The 19,682-nt window shown below is 42.8% G+C and overlaps 1 protein-coding gene across 7 annotated transcripts in view; it reads right to left on the reverse strand.

Moving 5' to 3' along the window:
• Positions 1-19,682, reverse strand: part of RAP1GAP2 (RAP1 GTPase activating protein 2) — a 227,928-nt gene that overhangs the window by 143,484 nt on the left and 64,762 nt on the right. Inside the window, exon 1 of one of the 7 annotated variants that reach the window (XM_079130835.1) lies at positions 9,741-9,957. The exons of the other annotated variants lie outside the window; for them this stretch is intronic. Coding sequence (XP_078986961.1) covers positions 9,741-9,781 — 41 coding nt within the window. The 5' untranslated portion in view covers positions 9,782-9,957. Of the gene's footprint in view, positions 1-9,740; positions 9,958-19,682 lie in introns of those variants that run through there. 7 annotated transcript variants of the gene reach the window in all.

A 19,682-nucleotide genomic window follows, 5' to 3' on the forward strand; every position in this document is an offset into this window, starting at 1 on the left:
AGAGTAACCTTTTCATGGTGACTCAGAACCATTATCAATATCAACTACTCTAGTGAACTGAAATGCAGTTATGAACGGACAGGCCATTGAGGTGAGAGGCCATTGTCCCTGCACTTAGTGTCCCCAAACATCTGTGGAGCAAAGACACCACAATGAGGAAATAAAACCTAGACCCTGCCAATAAAGAAGGCTGAGATGGAATCCCACCTTCAGTTTTTACTATGTACCTGGCCTCAAGCTTACCATTAACCTCTCTGTGCCTCAGTCTCTTTATCTGTAAAATGGGGGTAACAACAGTGCCCTCCTCCTAGGGTTATCACAAGGATTCCAGTGAACATACACAGTCCACACAAAGACTTGTATGAAAATGTGAACAGCAGTTTTATTCAAAATAGCCAAAGTCTGAAAATAGCCTAGGTATCTGTCAACAAATTGTGGTACATCCATCCCATAGAATACCACTCAGCAATAAAATGAAGCACACACTCCATGCACAAATTTCAAAAACATTAGGCTGAGTGAAAGAAGCCAGACATAAAATGTACTTCCTGTAGGATTCCATCTATAAAAAATTTTTAAAAGACTTTCTAAAGTGCAAAAAATTAGAATGGTGGCTGCCTCCAGTTGTGTAAGATTTTTCTGGATAAATGGAAGTAAGTCTTCTGTATCAAGATAGGATGGAGGGTCTGTTTGCCCAAAATGTAGGATTATGATTTGTGCATTTCAATGCATGTAAATTTTACTTCAAAAAAAAATAGTCAACAGGCTGGGGCTATAGCTCAGTGGTAGAGGACTTGCCTAGTATGTGTGAGGCACTGGGTTCAATCCTCAGCACCACATAAAAATAAACAAAGTAAAGGCATTGTGTCCATGTACAACTAAAAAAAATTTTTTTAAGTAGTCAAAACTGATAATAACAGTAATAATGAGAATAGAACAGGGATACAGACTGAGGAACAGATGAAACAAGAATGGCGAAGGGGTCTGGGGATGTAGCCCGGTGGTAGGACACATGCTTAGCATGTGCAAGGCACTGAGTTCAATTCCCAGCACTCCAAAAAATAAAGGCAGATTGTTGGTGATTATTGAAACTGATGGGGGGATGGGGCAGGAAGCTCATGATACTTTACTGCTATTTTCTATTCTTTAATGTTATTTTTTTTAAGAAAAAAATTTTTAATTTTTTTTTTTTTTTAGTTGTAGGTGGACACAGTACCTTTATTTTATTATTATGCAGTGCTGAGGATCGAACCCAGGGCCTCACGCAGGCTAGGCGAGTGCTCTACCACTGAGCCACAACCCCAGCCCTCTTTAATGTTATTATTACTGTTTTCTATTTACTTTTGTAAGTTATACAATTTCAATAATAAAAGATTAGAGGTAATGTTCATAGTGGGGGGAGATAATAATGACTAGCTTAAAATTATTATTTTTATTTTTTTCTTCTGTTCATGAATTTTGGTGGGGGTGCTACTGAATATTGAACTCAGGGGTGCTTAACCATTGAATCACATCCCCAGCACTTTTTTTATATTTTATTTAGAGACAGGTTCTCGCTAAGTTGCTAAGACTGGCTTTGAACTCGAAATCTGCCTGCCTCAGCCTCCAGAGCCGCAAGGATTACAGGTGTGCACCACTATGCCCAGCTGTTCATGAATTTTATGTAAGGACTATTATTAATTTTGCAAATAAAATGAAAAGATAGGGTACAAGTGTTTAACTCAGTGTCAGAACGCTTGCCTAGCATGCATGAGGTCCTGGGTTCAATCCCCAGCACTGCAAAAAAAAAAAAAAAAAAAAAAATCATAATAATAATAAAATAATAAAGAAACTTCTCAAAATGCTAAATGAGAATGCCTGTGAAAGCACCTCTCCAGCGATCTATAAATGGCCCGTCCTGCGTGCTATGCTGGGTCCTTGTGCTCCAGGGACAGGGACAGCTGTATCTGTCACTGCCACTCACTGGGAATCCAAATAACAACAGTTTGACAAAAATGAGGAGCAAGAGCCACAGGGGTTTCCAACCCCAATTGCAGAATCCCCCTTTGCTTTCCCTCTTCCCTCCTGACTTGGACATATTTGTGGTATATAAGAGTTTTAGGAAAAACTGGATGCTGCTGGAGGGGGGGGGGGGGGCGGTGCATGTTTCCTGCAGTCCAAGCTAGGGGCCGCTGCAGTAAATCAGGTGTTCAGGGACAGGGGTGCCAGGCAGTGTACCAGTGGGGACCAGATGAGGTAGGGGCACAGGTCACTTTGATTCAACCACACGGGGATCACCTCATGGACCACAGACACTCCTGCTCACACCTCTGGTCAACCAGAATATGTGCAGGTTGATGGGCAGGGGATGTGGCTCAGTGGCAGAGCACTTGCCTAGCAAGCCGGAGGCGCTGGGTTCAACACACATGTACACAAATCATAGATCAGAGTCCTTCTACTCAATTCCTGGTACTTTCTCATTTGTTTCCCTATCACCTGAACTGATCTCTTTCTTCCATTGGCCCCTGAAGAACTGTGGATTGAATACTTTTTCCAGTGTGGCACGCTGGGAGTTGATGGGCGGGGCGGACACCACTGCCACTCCTGATGGGCGTAATCAAATCCTTTCTGCTTAGCCCACAATGGTTTCCTTCACAACAGACTCTGGATTCTAACTCATTGATGTGTTAATGGATCTTTCCCACTCTGACATTAAGTCCTTTTAGCCTAAAAGATAAACACAAAGCTTATCTTTTATGTTGACACAGACTCCCAGAGCTTTGGCCTGCTGGGAGTTGAGCTCTGAGCCTCCCACTGAGCAGCTGCATGTCTGCCAATTGCAAGTTTTCTCCCAAGCCTCCTTTCCTGGGCCCTTCCACTGAAAGAAAGTTCTTCCAGTTGTCTAACCTGCTGTAGTCTAAGCTCTCTTTTTTTGGTAAGCAGCTCCCTCTCCAATCTGTGGGGGGTGTGGGACTGGGATTTTGGTTCTTATTATTCCAACCCAACCAAGTCCCAAAGCAGCTTCAGAAACTACACTGGCTGGTTTCCTTTTACCCCAAGGCTCCAGACTCTGCTTCCATCCACTTTCACCCCTGCCCCAGCCTCACTCACTGAGTGTTATAGGGCACGATCAAGGACCCTGCAGAAAAGTAAAACATCCTACCTCAAATAGATTCTTTGGGCATATTTCAAATTGGTTCTTTAGAGAAACTGCAGACCTCTGGAGACGCAGGAGTAGAAGGAAAGTTGTCCTTTTTAGAAAAGGAATTAATTTTATTACTAATTGTCACATCAGTAAACAACAAATGCAGATAGGCTCCACCATCTGATATCCCCCTCTAATGAGAAAGATTTCGCAGGAAGAAGAAACTGGGGGTCAGACACCAGGTCCAGAGATGACCACAGGTGGCTGTTACCTGGGAGACATCATCTGCATCACTACACAGCTGTGCACAAGCTCCCTTCCCCCAGAACCCCAAGGCCCCATCCCTGGGTTAAATTCTGTGTGTGCTTCAGCCATCAGGTCTTCTTTGAGTCTCATACTGAATGTGTGGCTCCCGTGCTTAGGCACCTAATAAAATCTGTATGCTCTTTTTCCTGTTATCTTGTCTACTGTCAGTTTATTTTATAGACTATTATCAAGTCTTGAAGGTCTTCCCTCCTTCCCTACAGCTACTTGGGTCACAAATAATGGGTCACAACTAATAACTAAAGAAGTAAAGTTTGCCCAAACTTTCCTTCTTTTGAATATATTAGATCAGTTTCAAGGTCATGGGGAGCTGCACTAGGGATAATCTGTTGTGTGCACCCCATCCATCATACATTTTGTGGCAGAGGGACTTATGGGTAAAGGTGTTCCAATACAGTGTCTAGGCAGGCAAGCAGTAACCTTCATGAGGTCCCCAGTCAGTGATGAAACTGTTCTCTTCATGATGCTGGGAGCCTGGGCATCACAGCTCAATGGTAGAGCACTTGCTGTAATACAAAGCTGCTCCCCCACCCTTTACGCTGCATCACAACCTAGCTTGTCAGTCTGAAAGCTGCTCTCCCTGCCCTTTCCCTTCAGCCATTTTCCTCGCCTCCCAACTACTTGTCAGTCTGTGAACATCCTGGCTAGCTATTGGTTCATCAGTCAGTTTGCAAGTATCCTTCTCCGTTATTGGTCCCCTGTTGCCCTGCGGAATTCAACTGCTTAAGGATAGCTTCCCGCCATCTTTTCTCTTGCTTTCTCTCTCCTACTCACTTTCTTTCTCTCTCCTCCTCGCTTTTCACACTCACTCTTGCATGGGCCCTTTCTCTTTTCCTCTCATTTTCTCTCTTACCCTGCAGGGAGACACTCTGTTTGCTTAATAAACTCCCTTATGTGATTTCCCATGTCCGGCGTGGTTTTCATGGGTTTCTTACACTTGCCTAGCATGCACAAGGCCCTGGGTTCCATCTGCAGCACCATAAGAAAAGAAAAGAGAGAGAAAAAAAAAAAAAAAAAAAAAATGATGTTGTGAAAGCAAAGCTCTTAACTCTCTTAATGAACCTGGAGCCAGAACAATCTCAACCCACCCTTCTGTTCCAAAGGCAGTAGATCACCAAAGAGTAAGTGCAGGCAGGGAACTTTGTTGTCCAAGAATAACACAATCAAACCAACCAGTGGGGAAAGCTCTTGCTTTTCTTTTTCTTTTAAGAGATGGGGGTCTCACTGAGGAAAAGAAAAAGGAATAAAGACAGGAAGGGGAAAAAAGGCCAGGCTTGGTGGTGCACACCTGTAATCCCAGTAACTCTGGAGGCTGAGGCAGGAGGATTGCAAGTTAGAAGACAGCCTGGACAACTTAGCAAGGCCCTGTCTTAAAATAAAAAATAAAAAGGGCCAGGGAATCTAGCTCAGTGGGTTCAATCCCCAGTACCAAAAAAAAAAAAAGAAGACCTTTTTTTTTTTTCTTTCTTTTTTTTTTTTTTGTGTGTGTATGTGCTTTTTTTTTTTTATTTTATTGTAAACAAATGGGATACATGTTGCCTCTCTGTTTGTACATGGTGCAAAGGCATACCATTTGTGTAATCATAAATCCACATACAATAATGTTGTTTGATTCATTCTGTTATTTTTTCCCCTTCCCCCCACCCCTCCCACCCCTCTTTACCCTCTATACAGTGCTTTCTTCCTCCATACTTGCCCCCCTCCCTAACCGTAACTCTAACCCTAACACTAACCCTTCCCTCCCCCCCATTATGTGTCATCCTCCACTTATCAGCGATATCATTCGTCCCTTGTCTTTTTGAGATTGGCTTATCTCACTTAGCATGATATTCTCCAATTTCATCCATTTGCCTGCAAATGCCATAATTTTGTCATTCTTTATGGCTGAGTAATATTCCATTGTGTATATATACCACAGTTTCTTTATCCACTTGTCAATTGAAGGGCATCTAGGTTGGTTCCATAGTCTGGCTATTGTGAATTGAGCAGCTATGAACATTGATGTGGCTGTATCTCTGTAGTATGCTGATTTTAGATCCTTTGGGTATAGGCCAAGGAGTGGGATAGCTGGGTCAAATGGAGGGTCCATTCCAAGTTTTCTAAGGAATCTCCACACTGCTTTCCAGAGTGGCTGCACTAATTTGCAGCCCCACCAGCAATGTATGAGTGTACCTTTCTCCCCACATCCTCGCCAACACCTGTTGCTTGTATTTTTGATAATCGCCATTCTAATTGGGGTGAGATGGAATCTTAGGGTGGTTTTGATTTGCATTTCTCTTATTACTAGAGATGTTGAACATTTTTTCATATGTTTATTGATTGCTTGTACATCTTCTTCTGTGAAGTGTCTGTTCATTTCCTTAGCCCATTTGTCGATTGGATTATTTGTATTCTTGGTGTAGAGTTTTTTGAGTTCTTTATAGATTCTGGAGATTAGTGCTCTATCTGAAGTATGATTGGCAAAGATATTCTCCCACTCTGTAGGCTCTTTCTTCACATTACTGATAGTTTCCTTTGCTGAGAGAAAGCTTTTTAGTTTGAATCTATCCCAGTTATTGATTCTTGCTTTTATTTCTTGTGCTATGGGAGTCCTGTTGAGGAAGTCTGGTCCTAGGCCGACATGTTGAAGATCGGGACCTACTTTTTCTTCTATAATCTGCAGAGTCTCTGGTCTGATTCCAAGGTCCTTAATCCATTTTGAGTTGAGTTTTGTGCAGGGTGAGAGATATGGGTTTAGTTTCATTCTGTTGCATATGGATTTCCAATTCTCCCAGCACCATTTGTTGAAGAGGCTATCTTTTCTCCATTGCATATTTTTGGCGCCTTTGTCTAGTATTAGAAAGTTGTATTTATTTGGGTTTGTGTCCGTGTCCTCTATTCTGTACCATTGATCTACCTGTCTATTTTGGTACCAGTACCATGCCGTCTTTGTTACTATTGCTTTGTAATAAAGTTGAAGTTCGGGTATTGCGATACCCCCTGCTTCATTTTTCCTGCGAAGGATTGCTTTAAAAAGGAGACTAACTTTAATCTGAAAGCCTACGCTGAAGTTCCTCATAACTTTTCTCCCCAGACCAGTTTTTCTTCCAGGCCTGTCATTCCCAAACTCTTGAAAAATCTGTAAATCTTAAAGTTACTGTAAATCCACTCACAATCTTAAAAGTTACTGTAAATTCACTCGCTTATGAGTATTGCCCTGTGTACTGCTAAATAGCCTCCACAAGACACTAACACATGTATTTTTAGAACAGAAAGAACAAAGGGAGGCATGACATTTAAGCAACCTATAACGTAGGGTACATTCCAAACATTAGCTTTTGGTCAGATAAAGGAGACAAGGTCAACCCAAAGATCCTGAGAATGACCAGACCACCAAAACCCATCTAGTCATCACCAGACCATCCCCACACATCTCCTGCTTTCTCTCTCCTCTCATTTTCTCTCTTACCCTGCAGGGAGACACTCTGTTTGCAGGGAGACACTCTCTCCCCACACATCTTCCTACCAGCCCCACCACACTGGAAACCATGGAGTAGATGCCGTGTAGTTTTAGGGATCACCATCATCTGCCCCAATCCACCCCTAGTTTAGGATGGTGCCTGACACCCTCTAATCCTCAAAAAATGTCGTGGAAAGTTGGGAGGCGAGGGAGGGGAGAAAGAACAGAAAAAGAAGGAAGCAAAGGAGAGAAAGAAGAGAGATTGCCTCTCTCCCCTGCAAGAGTATTATATGTCCTGGAGTCTGAGCTTCCTTTGCCCCAGAAAAACTGTCCTAGGCTTCTGACCTGACAGAATTGAACTAGCTAAAGGGGAGTGGGGGCCAGACCTAGTCTCAGGGATGAAGACTCACCCTCTACCCTCTCATAAGATGCAAACAATCCACATGGGAGTGTCTTAAAGGACATAGGTTAAAAGCCCCGCCCCTGTCAGCTCCGCCCCGTGAGCCTGCCAAGAGGTGGCTCGCACTCACAGGTCTCTATCATGGGACCCCTCATTCCCCCTCCCTGGCTATTAGACAACCCGGGGAGGGGAGGATTCTAAAAAACAGTGCCTTCCATGCCAGCCCTGGAGAGTGGGACCAAGCCTCACTTTCAAAGTAATGTTTAGGAAAACAGAAAGCTGGGGGTGTGGCTCAATGTTAAAGTGCTGGCCTAGCATGCACGGTGCTCCCGGGTTCCACCCTCTGCACCATAAGAGAGACAGAGAGAGAAGAAAGGACTGAGTGAAAATGAGAAAGTTACTGACATTGCCCCAGGCTGTGAAGTAAACCAGACAACACGCCTGAAGGGGCCCCAAACAGCATGGCCTTCTGACCTCCACAGAGAGGTTCAAGGCTCAGACCTCCACAGAGGTGGGCAGCACAGGGTGCTGCTTCAGATTCCCCCTCCCAGGCCTCCTCCCCACCTCCAAGAAACTTCCCTGTTGGAAATGCTGTGGGGCTGGGGGCCCAGGAAAGGAGGGAGAGCAAAATGACCTATCCCCAGAATGATGACAGCTCTTCTGGGATGTGTTTGGGACTTCTCAGTGGCCACATCTGTCACTTCCTATTCTGTCTGAAGGGGATTTGGGGACAGGGCAGGATGTGAACTTGAGGTCCAGGTGTCTTCCCAGCCCATAATCTCAACATCCTCCCACCTCCAGAATTCCTATCATTCCTGGATGGCTTCCTGGTTTTTAAAAATGTTCACACACCTTTTGGAAGTTTTATCCACTTAATATTTTTCTTAAGTGAGTTTTTAAATTTTGTGTTATTTATTTATTTACAGTGCTGGGGTTGAACCCAGGGCCTCCTTGTACAGGCTAAGCACACACTCTACCAACTGACCTACACCCCTGATCCCAAATTTAATACCTAAATTAAATAAATGCTTTTACAAGACTTTACATTAATACCATACGTGGATATACTAGTTCCCAAAGACATAAGGTCACTATAAAAATAAATATAGTGTCCTGCTGCTTAGATGTGGGACTATATTCCCGGTGACTTCCTTCCAGAGGGTATGAATGGGGCAAAATAAAAAATAACTTAGTTGGGGTTGTAGCTCAGTGGCAGAGCACTTGCCTAGCACAGGGTGTGAGGCACAGGGTTGATTCTAAGCACTGCATATAAATTAATTAATAAAAAACTTAAAGCCAGGCATGGTGGCACACACCTGTAATCCCAGCAACTCAGAAGACTGAGACAGGGGGATTGCAAGTTCAAGGCTAACCTGGGTAACTTAGTGAGACACTGTTTCAAAACAAAAAAAAAAAAAAAAAAAAAGGGGAAAATAAATAAATAAATAAATAACTTGACAGTGGAGAAACCTGGCAAAACACACCCTGTCACGTGATCAAGGTCGACAACATCAGCAGAGATCAGTCATGCTGACAGGATGCACCCTCCATGTGACAAGAAGAAAATAACATCTAAACCCTGGGGTCTCCTCCCCCAAACTCACAAACTCAGGCTCTTCATGAGGGATAAAAACATAATGAGGGACATTCTCCAATATACCTCCAAAATACCTGACCAGAAATACCTGAAACTGTCACAGTCATCAAAAACAAAGCAAGTCAGAAATTGCCAGAGCAGAGAGAACCCTGAGGACACGTAACAACTACATATAATGTGGAACCCTGGATGAGATCCTCAAACATAAAAGGACAGTATGGGAAAACTGAGAAAATATGAATAAGCTATTATGTTATTCAGTAATAATAATGATATATTTGAATTGATTCATTAATTGAAGCAAATATAGCACACTAATGTAAGGGGAAGTTGGATTACATGGGAACAATATGTAAGATCTTGATTTTTCTGTGTATCCAAATCTGTTCTAAAACAAATTGTCTACTAAAAAAAGTAAATATAATGAAAGTTAAATGACGTCATTACACTCTAGCTAACTGAACACTGTTGCCAGCCCAAGACCTGACTGAGCCCCGCTCTCTCTATTAAGAAGGGAGATTAGCAAGTGTTAAGTATGAAAGACCGATCAGCACCTAACTGAGATGTTCTCCTTAAGGCTGAGAGAAGCACTGCAAGAAAACTGAAAAGGAAATAAATAGCTTTCTCTGACCCATCAGTGTCAGGCAATGCTGCATCCTGGTGTCACCTAATATCACCTCTCCCAGTTCCAATTTGGGAATTTTTGTGCCAGCCCAACTACTTCCACTTAGCTCCCCTTTCTCATTTCAAGCTCAGCCTGTCCTTTGTCATCTATGGTCATCTATGGAGAGATTGCCCCATACCTCCCAAGGGTCCCATCCTGGCTGCCCCAGGAGCAAAGGCAGGCTCTGCTCACCTGAAAGCAGAAGCACCTGGCAGGGCACCACCACCACCCATTCAGCATTTTCCACTATGCAAGTACTTTTCTTCTGTGACTCCACTGCATACACACAGCTCTGTAAGGAAGGAATTTAAATATCATCCCCATTTGCTAGATGAGTAAATCGAGATCTTCTGTCCAAGAACTCACAGCTACTAAGAAGCAGAGCTGAGACCCACACACAAAGGGTCCTCATAGACTGATACTCACAAAATTCAAAATGAAAGGACTGGGGACCCCAAGGGAAGAGAAGCAGACTTGGCTGGTCAGACACTCATCGTGCCTGTCACCAGATGTAGTGAACTCTGCTTTTCTGCCCACTCAGGACCTGGGCCCTTACTCTGGTTGACTGTGCCTTGATTTCCCGTTGGGGAATGACATCACTGTTGGTTTTTGTGGTTGAGGCGAGATTGTCCTTCTCTCAACCCCACCCACCCTGAGCTCTGCAATGGGTACAGAGATCGGGCCTGGCCAATCCATATAGAGTATTGACCAGGCAACTGGGTTTGCGTTAGAGATAATCACATAAGCCTAGCTGGTCCAAATAAATGAATACCTAATTTTTACTGGCACCATAGAAAGAAGTTTAAAAAAAAAACCACCGAGGTTTCCTAAGTGGCAGTCTGGAGCTGTGGGTGGTTGCCGCCTTTAAACATGAGAGGAGAGGTGCCTATGAATGAACTGAATGCAGAGGAAAGTAGAGCCAAGAGATGGGGACAGATTATTTGATGAAACTGACCCACCTGGATCCAGTCATTCCTGAATGTCATTTTTTCAACTTCTCACCTATAAGAATTAACAGTCTTCTTGGATTTTGTTTTTCCTTTTGTTATCTTTTTTCTCCCCTTAAGTTGGTTTGATATACATTTCTGTCATTAGTAACCTAGTTACTTATATAGCACACCTCTCTACCCAGTGGGCAAGGAAGTACATGGAAGAGCAAAATAATAGCTTCAGGTAAGTAAGAAGACCACACCCATGTTCACCTGAGGTGAGCATCCCCCAAAGAGGGCCATGGGGAAGCCTTTCCAGGAGAAACCCTTAGCGCTGCTTCCCCACATGCGCAATGCATCCCACGAGTGACAGGCTCAGGGACAGTCTTTGCAGAGTCCTCTCAGTCCTACAGGGGTGGCATGAAACAGAAATTCTTCCTTTCTTTTCACTGTCAGTATGCAAGCCACTCATTTCATCTTTCTTCTGTGAAATCAAGGACATTTCAAGGAAAACGTTTAAAAAAAAAAGGAACATTCAGACAAATCCAAAATGTGGTACATTCTACAAACAATGTTGCCAGGTCTGTTCTATTTAAAGAAATGAAAGAGATGTGACAACCAAGTGCAATGGGTAGCCATTAACAATAAGATAACAGTACAGCCTAATATACAGTCTGTATTCAAACTTGGGGACATCTGAAGATCCAAGATGGCAGACTAGAGAAAGGCTGCGTTCCTTGTTGCTCCATAACTCCGGTTTCAAGCAGAGGATATCTGTTTCTTGGTAAGGCAGTTTTTGCTGCTTATCGATCCCCTGCTATTTACCCCATTTGTCTGCTGTGATCACCTGCAGTCTGCCAGCAGCATATCGAAGCCTTTTTTGAGTGCAGATTACTCACTATCAGGCGCATATCATCCGCCATTTGCCTACCTCTCACCTGTCCATCGCCTGCCTTACTCCTATCCATCACCCAACGCATGAGGTTCACCTCCCGATCGTCTGACAACAGTCAGCAAACTGATCGCCAACCGCCAGTGGAGCACCAGCTGCCTGCTGTTGCGCGGAAGTTCACTGTTACAGTACCTGCAGGTTTGATTACACTTAGCTGCTGCCATTTTGAGACAACAGCCAGACCCTGTAGGACCCCTGGCCAGACTGACTGAGCCCCGTCTCCAGGATCCCTCAGCCCGACTGATCACTCCCTGCCTCTGGGGCCCTCACATTGACTGACTGCTCCCTGCCACCAGGAGCCCCAGACCAACTGACTGCGCCCTATCACCGGAACCCCAGACCGACTGATTGCAACCGGCCTCCAGGATCCCACAACTACACCAAACACACCTGACCTCCAGGACCCCTGCCTGACCAACCACATCCCGCCTCCAGGACTTCCTGCTGACCACAGACACACCCTGAGCTGCAGCTCCCATTTGCCAACACATTTCAAAGCCAGAGCGGCCATCTTGGATAATCCTGGAAGCAGTAGCTCCAATCTTTAGGTGGGGCAAAACCCATCTTGAGACGCCTGCTGGAGGCTTGAAGCTCATTGTCAGGTACCTCTCATGCATCAGGCTACTGAACACTGGGAGGTTTCATTAGTATATGACTGTTATACAGTAGATTTTCTTTTTTCTTCTTTTTAAAAAATTTAAGTTTTTATTTCTTTATTTTTCTTGCTCTCTTTTCCTTTTGTTTACCTGTTCCCTCAGAGTCTCTTTCTCCCTTTTTGCATGCTAACATCCAATTTCTTTTGATTACACTCTCACCCTTTCTATTATCTAGAACTTCTGTATATTCTTTTCTAATCCCATTAACAGCCACATTCTACATCCCTCTGCATCCTCTTTGTCCTCCATTAGAAACTGCCGACCTTATTACAAATCTGTTTGTTTTACTGAAGATAATATTTGAACTCATTCTGTTTATTATGACAATTTTGTTATTGTCCTCATAGGGGCTATTTGGTCTAGGATTGCATAGTGTCTGAATTGGGCACTGCTAATATTGATCTCCCCTTAAAGAAAGGGTTTTGGAAACCTATAGGGCCACTATAAGCCTATAGGGGGAAATCTGCAATACCCCAGATCTGCACTGCTAGAGGGGAAGATACACGAACAACATGAAAAAACAAGGGAAGAAAATGATCCAAACAAATCTAGATTCTATATTAGTAGAATCCAATGACAGTATGTTAGAAGAAATGTCAGAAAAGGACTTCAGATTATACATGATTAAGATGATTCACAAAGCAAGGATGAGATAAGAGAGCAAATGCAGGCAATGAATGATAATACCAGTAAGCTGAAAGAGCAACTGCAGGAAGCAAAAGATCATTTCAACAAAGAGATAGAGATTCTCAAAAAAAAAACTGTTGGGACTAATGACACGTTAACTAACTCAGGCTGATTCCTTACTTTCTGGCGAGTGAGCAAGATCAAGGCCTCAAAGGCGGTTTCAATAGTTAATGACAATGAATTGGACCACTGTCAGGGATTGGTTAACAATAGTTCCGTGAATGTGATCAGCTCGTGCTTGCCATATAGTCCTATGGGACTCTCGCCTGCGTGAACACCCCGTGCCTGCTGACCTTTAAGCTAATTGGTTCCCGCCTAGCCCCCACCCTACATAAAAGCTGTGTGATTTCCTCAATAAACGAGTTCCTGCTGTGACAGGTCTCCCTGACGCGTCTGATTGTCCTCCCCCCCTTACCTATCCCGGTCTGACCTTGTTGGGTAGTGTCCCCTTCCCTTGCCGCTGGTCAAGAACAGCAAGGGGGCTTAAGACCCCGACAAAAACAAACGGGGCTGGGGAGATAGCTCAGTCGGTAGAGTGCTTGCCTTGCAAGCCGAAAGCCCTGGGTTCAATCCCCAGCACCGCAAAAAAAAAAAAAAAAAACAGAAATCCTTGAAATGAAGGAAACAATAAACCAAATAAAAAACTCAATGGAAAGCATCACCAAAAGACAAGACCACTTGGAAGACAGAACCTCAGACAATGAAGACAAAATATTTAATCCTGAAAATAAAGTTGCCCAAACAGAGAAGATGGTAAGAAATCATGAACAGAATCTCCAAGAACTATGGGACATCATGAAAAGACCAAATTTAAGAATTATTGGGATTGAGGAAGACACAGAGATACAAACCAAAGGAATGAACAACCTATTCAATGAAATAATAGCAGAAAATTTCCCAAAGCTGAAGAATGAAATGGAAAATCAAATACAAGAGGCTTACAGAACACCAAATGCACAGGATCACAACAGATCCACACCAAGGCACATTATAATGAAAATGCCTAACATTCAAAATAAAGATAGGATGTTGAAGGCCACAAGAGAAAATCATCAGATTACATATAGGGGGAGACCAATACAGATAGCAGCCAACTTCTCAACCCAGACTCTAAAAGCTAGAAGGGCCTGGAACAACGTATTTCAAGCTCTGAAAGAACATGGTTGCCAACCAAGAATCCTATACCCAGCAAAACTAACCTTCAGAGTTGAAGATGAAATAAAATCCTTCCATGATAAACAAAAGTTAAAAGAATTTACAAATAAAAAGCCTGCACTACAGAATGTTCTCAACAAAATATTCCATGAGGAGGAAATGAAAAACAACAATGGAGGTCAGCAAAGGGAGGAACTACCTTTGAGAAAAACCACTCAAAGGAGAAACCAAGCCAACTTAAAAACCAAAAATAAGCCAAATGATGGGGAATACAAATCATATCTCAATAATAACCCTGAACGTTAATGGCCTAAACTCATCAATCAAAAAGACATAGACTGGCAGAATGGATTAAAAAGAAAGACCCAACAATATGCTGCCTGCAAGAGACTCATCTCATAGAAAAAGACATCCACAGACTAAAGGTGAAAGGATGGGAAAAAAACCTACCACGCACATGGACTCAGTAAAAAAGCCAGGGTTTCCATCCTTATATCAGATAAAGTGGACTTCAAGCCAAAGTTAGTCAGAAGGGATAAAGAAGGACATTTCATACTGTTTAAGGGAACCATAAATCAGGAAGACATAACAATAGTAAATATTTATGCCCCAAACAATGGTGCATCCCTGTACATCAAACTTGGGGACATCTGGATATGGGCTGTATATTAGGTTATATTTTTAAATTAATATGAAAATTTTTTGGCAAATCTGGGAATCAAACCCAGGGTCACACATGTTAAGAAGCACTCTAACCAAAATAGAAAGGTAGATCAATGGTACAGAATAGAGGACACGGACACAAACCCAAATAAATACAATTTTCTCATACTAGACAAAGGGGCCAAAAATATGCAATGGAGAAAAGATAGCCTCTTCAACAAATGGTGCTGGGAGAATTGGAAATCCATATGCAACAGAATGAAACTAAACCCATATCTCTCACCATGCACAAAACTCAACTCAAAATGGATTAAGGACCTCGGAATCAGACCAGAGACCCTGCAGATTATAGAAGAAAAAGTAGGTCCAAATCTTCACCTTGTTGGTCTAGGACCAGACTTCCTTAACAGGACTCCCATAGCACAAGAAATAAAAGCTAGAATCAACCACTGGGATAGATTCAAACTAAAAAGCTTTCTCTCAGCAAAGGAAACTATCAGCAATGCGAAGAAAGAGCCTACAGAGTGGGAGAATATCTTTGCCAATCATACTTCAGATAGAGCACTAATCTCCAGAATCTATAAAGAACTCAAAAAACTCTACTCCAAGAATTCAAATAATCCAGTCAACAAATGGGCTAAGGAAATGAATAGACACTTCACAGAAGAAGATCTACAAGCAATCAACAAACATATGGAAAAATGTTCAACATCTCTAGTAATAAGAGAAATGCAAATCAAAACCACCCTAAGATTCCATCTCACCCCAATTAGAATGGCGATTATCAAGAATATGAGCAACAACAGGTGTTGGCGAGGATGTGGGGAGAAAGGTACACTCATACACTGCTGGTGGGGCTGCAAATTAGTGCAGCCACTCTGGAAAGCAGTGTGGAGATTCCTTAGAAAACTTGGAATGGAACCACCATTTGACCCAGCTATCCCACTCCTTGGCCTATACCCAAAGGACTTAAAATCAGCATACTACAGAGATACAGCCACATCAATGTTCATAGCTGCTCAATTCACAATAGCCAGACTGTGGAACCAACCTAGATGCCCTTCAATTGATGAGTGGATAAAGAAACTGTGGTATATATATACAATGGAATATTACTCAGCCATAAAGAATGATAAAATTATGACATTTGCAGGCAAATGGATGAAATTGGAGAATATCATGCTAAGTGAGATAGGCCGATCTCAAAAAGCCAAAGGACGAATGATATCGCTGATAAGTGGAGGATGACACATAATGGGGGGGAGGGAAGGGTTAGAGTTAGGGTTAGGGAGGGGGGCAAGTATGGAGGAAGGAACTACTGTATAGAGGGTAAAGAGGGGTGGGAGGGGTGGGGGGAAGGGAAAAAATAACAGAATGAATCAAACAACATTGCTCTATGTAAATTTATGATTACACAAATGGTATGCCTTTACGCCATGTACAAACAGAGAAACAGCATGTATCCCATTTGTTTACAATAAAAAAAAAAAAAAAAAGCACTCTACCACTGAGCTTTATGCCAAGCCCATGGATTTTTAAATATGTGATAACAGTAATGCAATTATGTCTGAGAAGGACATTATTTTGGGGAGGCACACACTGAAATATATTGGTGTGACATGTCATGGTGACCACAACTTACTACCATTCTACAGAGAAAGTAAGAGTGAACCAAGCAGTTGTACCAGACTGTAATCTCAACAACTCGGAAGGCTGAGGCAGGAGGATCACAAGTTCAAGGCCAGCCTCAGCAACTTATCAAGACTCTGTCTCAAAATTTTAAAAAAACAGGGATGAGTGGACACTGGTGGCAAAATGTGAAGGTAAGCCCAGGTGACCCTAGGTGAACACTATTCTTCCAAGATTTGTGCAGATTGGTAATTTTCAAAAGAAAAAAATTTTTAAAGCCCATTATCCTTACCAATACCTGCTTCCAACTCTGCACAGACACATGCATTCACCCATGCAGGACCATGCACATACACACTTGCAGACATGCATTCTGAAACACAGCAGATGGGTAGACGGGGAGTCAAAGAGCACAGGGCCAGAAGCCAGTAGAATCAGCTCCTTGCCCAGACATGTCCTCTCATCATCAGTATGTCCCTCTCCTAGCCTGTCTTCTTATTGGTGAATGAGGGCTTCTATTCCAGCTCCTATAGACACGTACCGGATGTTATGTATGGGTTTGGATAGTTGAGGAAGGATTTAGTTGTAAAGGAAGGCGTTAAGAAAGGAAGGTAGAAGCCTAGACCAGATGGTCCTCTCTATCTTAAGGTTCTTTCTCAGGAGGCAGGTGTAAGTAACAGAAACTGTCTCTAAGGTCAAACCCCTTCTATGCAGCTGCCTGATTGTAGGCCTCTCAGGGACCCAGTTCTCAGAACTTGACCCTGAGTTTGACGTTGACAGGTAACACCCCAAGTGAGAACTGGCTGGCTCCTTTGCATCAGCCGGGCTCTAAGCTGTGGCTTCCCTGAGGGATCCTGGGAACAGAACTTGTGTGATACATGTGTTAATTGCATGTATAAATACACCACGATGAAACCCATTGTTCTGTATTACTAAAATGCATTAATAAAAAATGACAATAAAATGAAATAGGGGTCATAAAAAATAACCCAGGCTGACCTTGAACTTGCAATCCTCCTGCCGAAACTTCCTGAGTTGCTGGGAGAACAGAAGTGTACTACCACACCCAGGTATAGTTCATATTTCTCACGAAAAACACAAACATAAATAACCATGATCGGATAAAATGCCACCTGTCCAAATTTGTCTGGGGAAGTCAGTGTGATCAGCCCAGTGTCCCCTCCAGTCACCTCCCTGGTTGGTAAAGCTCTTTGGATTCCCAGGGCTTTTGAAAAGAGGAAAGCTGAGGATATTCTCAGGCACAGACCATCTTGCAAAGACCCTGAGCAGGTAGTACAAGGACTTCAGAGGCCAGAGTTCACCTGACTTGTAGAGGACTGTGCTTTGTCAGACAGGGTGGGCAGCGTGTAGAGGGAGAAGCTCAGAGAGCGCAAAGTCAGGGAAGTGCAAATCCAGAGAAAGGAAATGTACCCTCTTGTCAGTGGTGGGCACAGAACTTGGAGGGCAATTCAACAGGATTATTAAAGTAAAAAGTCCTACCCTCTGATCCCACAACCTCCTCTCCAAGATTTGCTCAAGCCCAGAGAAACACACGTGTGTAGAGACACTGCTGTACTTGTGTGAGCAAAACCATACTAGAAACATCATTTAGAGGAGAAACAGACAACTAGGGTGTGTTCTGTTCCCAAGCTGGACTCGATACAGTTGTTAGAAGGAATGAGACAAGTCTCTGCACATGGCATCCAGGGTGGAGAGGCACATAAAACTGGTTTTTAAAAAAGGTAGAAAAATGTGTACCAAACTTTGAACAGTGGGTACTCAGGGGAGGAGAGAAAGGGGCTAGCATTACTGACCACAGGAGACTTCATCTTTAACTGTCTGGTTCTTTTAAAGAATAATGTATTTTTGTTTGTTTGTTTGTTTGTTTATTATTTATTTATTTTGGTGGTACTGGAAGTTAAACCCAGGGGCATTCCATCACTGAGCCATATCTCCAGCTCTTTTTATTTCATCTTGAGATAGAGTCTCACTAAGTTGCCCAAGAAGGCCTCAAACTTGCGATCCTCCTGCCTCTGCCTCCAGAGTAACTGGGATTACAGGGATGTGCCTGACTTATTTTGTTTACTTTTTTGAAACAGGGTCTAGCTGTATTTCCCAGGCTACTTTCAAATTCCTGGGCTCAAACAAACCTCCTGTCTTAACCTCCCAAGTAGCTGGAGCTAAAGGTATACACTACCACACCTGGCTAGGAAAATGTATTTTTATATTACCTATGAAATGTAAAGTTAAATTTCTTAAAAGAATCAATCTCTAAGGGTAAATCCACTCAGTGAAACACTACATGGTTGTTTTGTTTTGTTATGTGGCAGGACCAGGGATTGAACCCAGAGCCACTCCATCACTAAACGATAGCCACAGGGTTTTTAATTTTTTTATTTTAAGACAGGGTCTTACCAAGTTGCTGAGGCTGGTCTTGAACCTACGATCCTCCTGCCTCAGCATTCTGAGCTGCTGGGCATACAGGTGTGTGCCACCACACCCAGCCTACACAGATATTTTTAAAAGAAGGTGGTGGGATTGGCAGCAGTACCTCTCCATGGACAAATAGGAAAAGATCTGCAAGATATATTTATGTTCTCTGGGAAAAAAAAGTAAGATGCAAAACAGTGTTGTGTAGGATATTATCTTATATATAAGAAGACGAGATAAGAAAATATGTCATATTTTTTACAAATAAAGAAGCACTGCAAAGAACCTCATAAGATTTAAGAAGCTAGGGACAGGGTGCATTAGAGTAGAAGCAAATCTGTCTACAATTTCTTTTCTTTTTTAATTTTTTTTTATTTTTTTATATTTTGGTACCAGGGATCGAACCCAAGGGCACTGGGCCACTGAACCATATCCCCCACCCTTTCCTGTTTTTATGTTTTTTATTTAGAAACAGGGTCTGAGTTGCTTAGGGCCTCGCTAAATTGCTAAGGCTGGCTTTGAACACCCACCTCAGCCTCCTGAGCTGCTGGGATTACAAGCATGTGCCATTGGGCTCAGCAATATCTATTTTTATATCATTTTGGGTTTTGAACCATGTGAACATATTGACTATTCAACATAAACTGTAAATAAACAAATGGCACTATTCAGGAGAATGACCACAGGTAGCACTGTGGAAACGTTTAGCAATAGTTCTAAAAGAACCATGCCCTTTGAATCAGTTATCATGTTCTTCATGTATTCTTAAGGAAATAAATTCATACAAAAAGCTACATGCACCAAGAGAGTTGTTCAGTGGTATTTCTGATAGTGGAGACTGGGAAGCAGCCTAAGCACCCACTAATAAGCAATCAATTAATTCATCTGTGGTCTAGAGATAAGGCGGCAGGGCAGTCTGTGCATTTGCCCCCTTAGATGCTTCATCATACCAGTTTCTTACATACATGTGTCAAACACAGGTCTCAGGACAATGACAACATGGTGCCAGTGACCAACTTTCAGGGCACTCGGA

Source organism: Sciurus vulgaris, assembly GCF_902686455.1.
Source record: "Sciurus vulgaris genome assembly, chromosome: 3".
Classification (NCBI taxonomy): domain Eukaryota; kingdom Metazoa; phylum Chordata; class Mammalia; order Rodentia; family Sciuridae; genus Sciurus; species Sciurus vulgaris.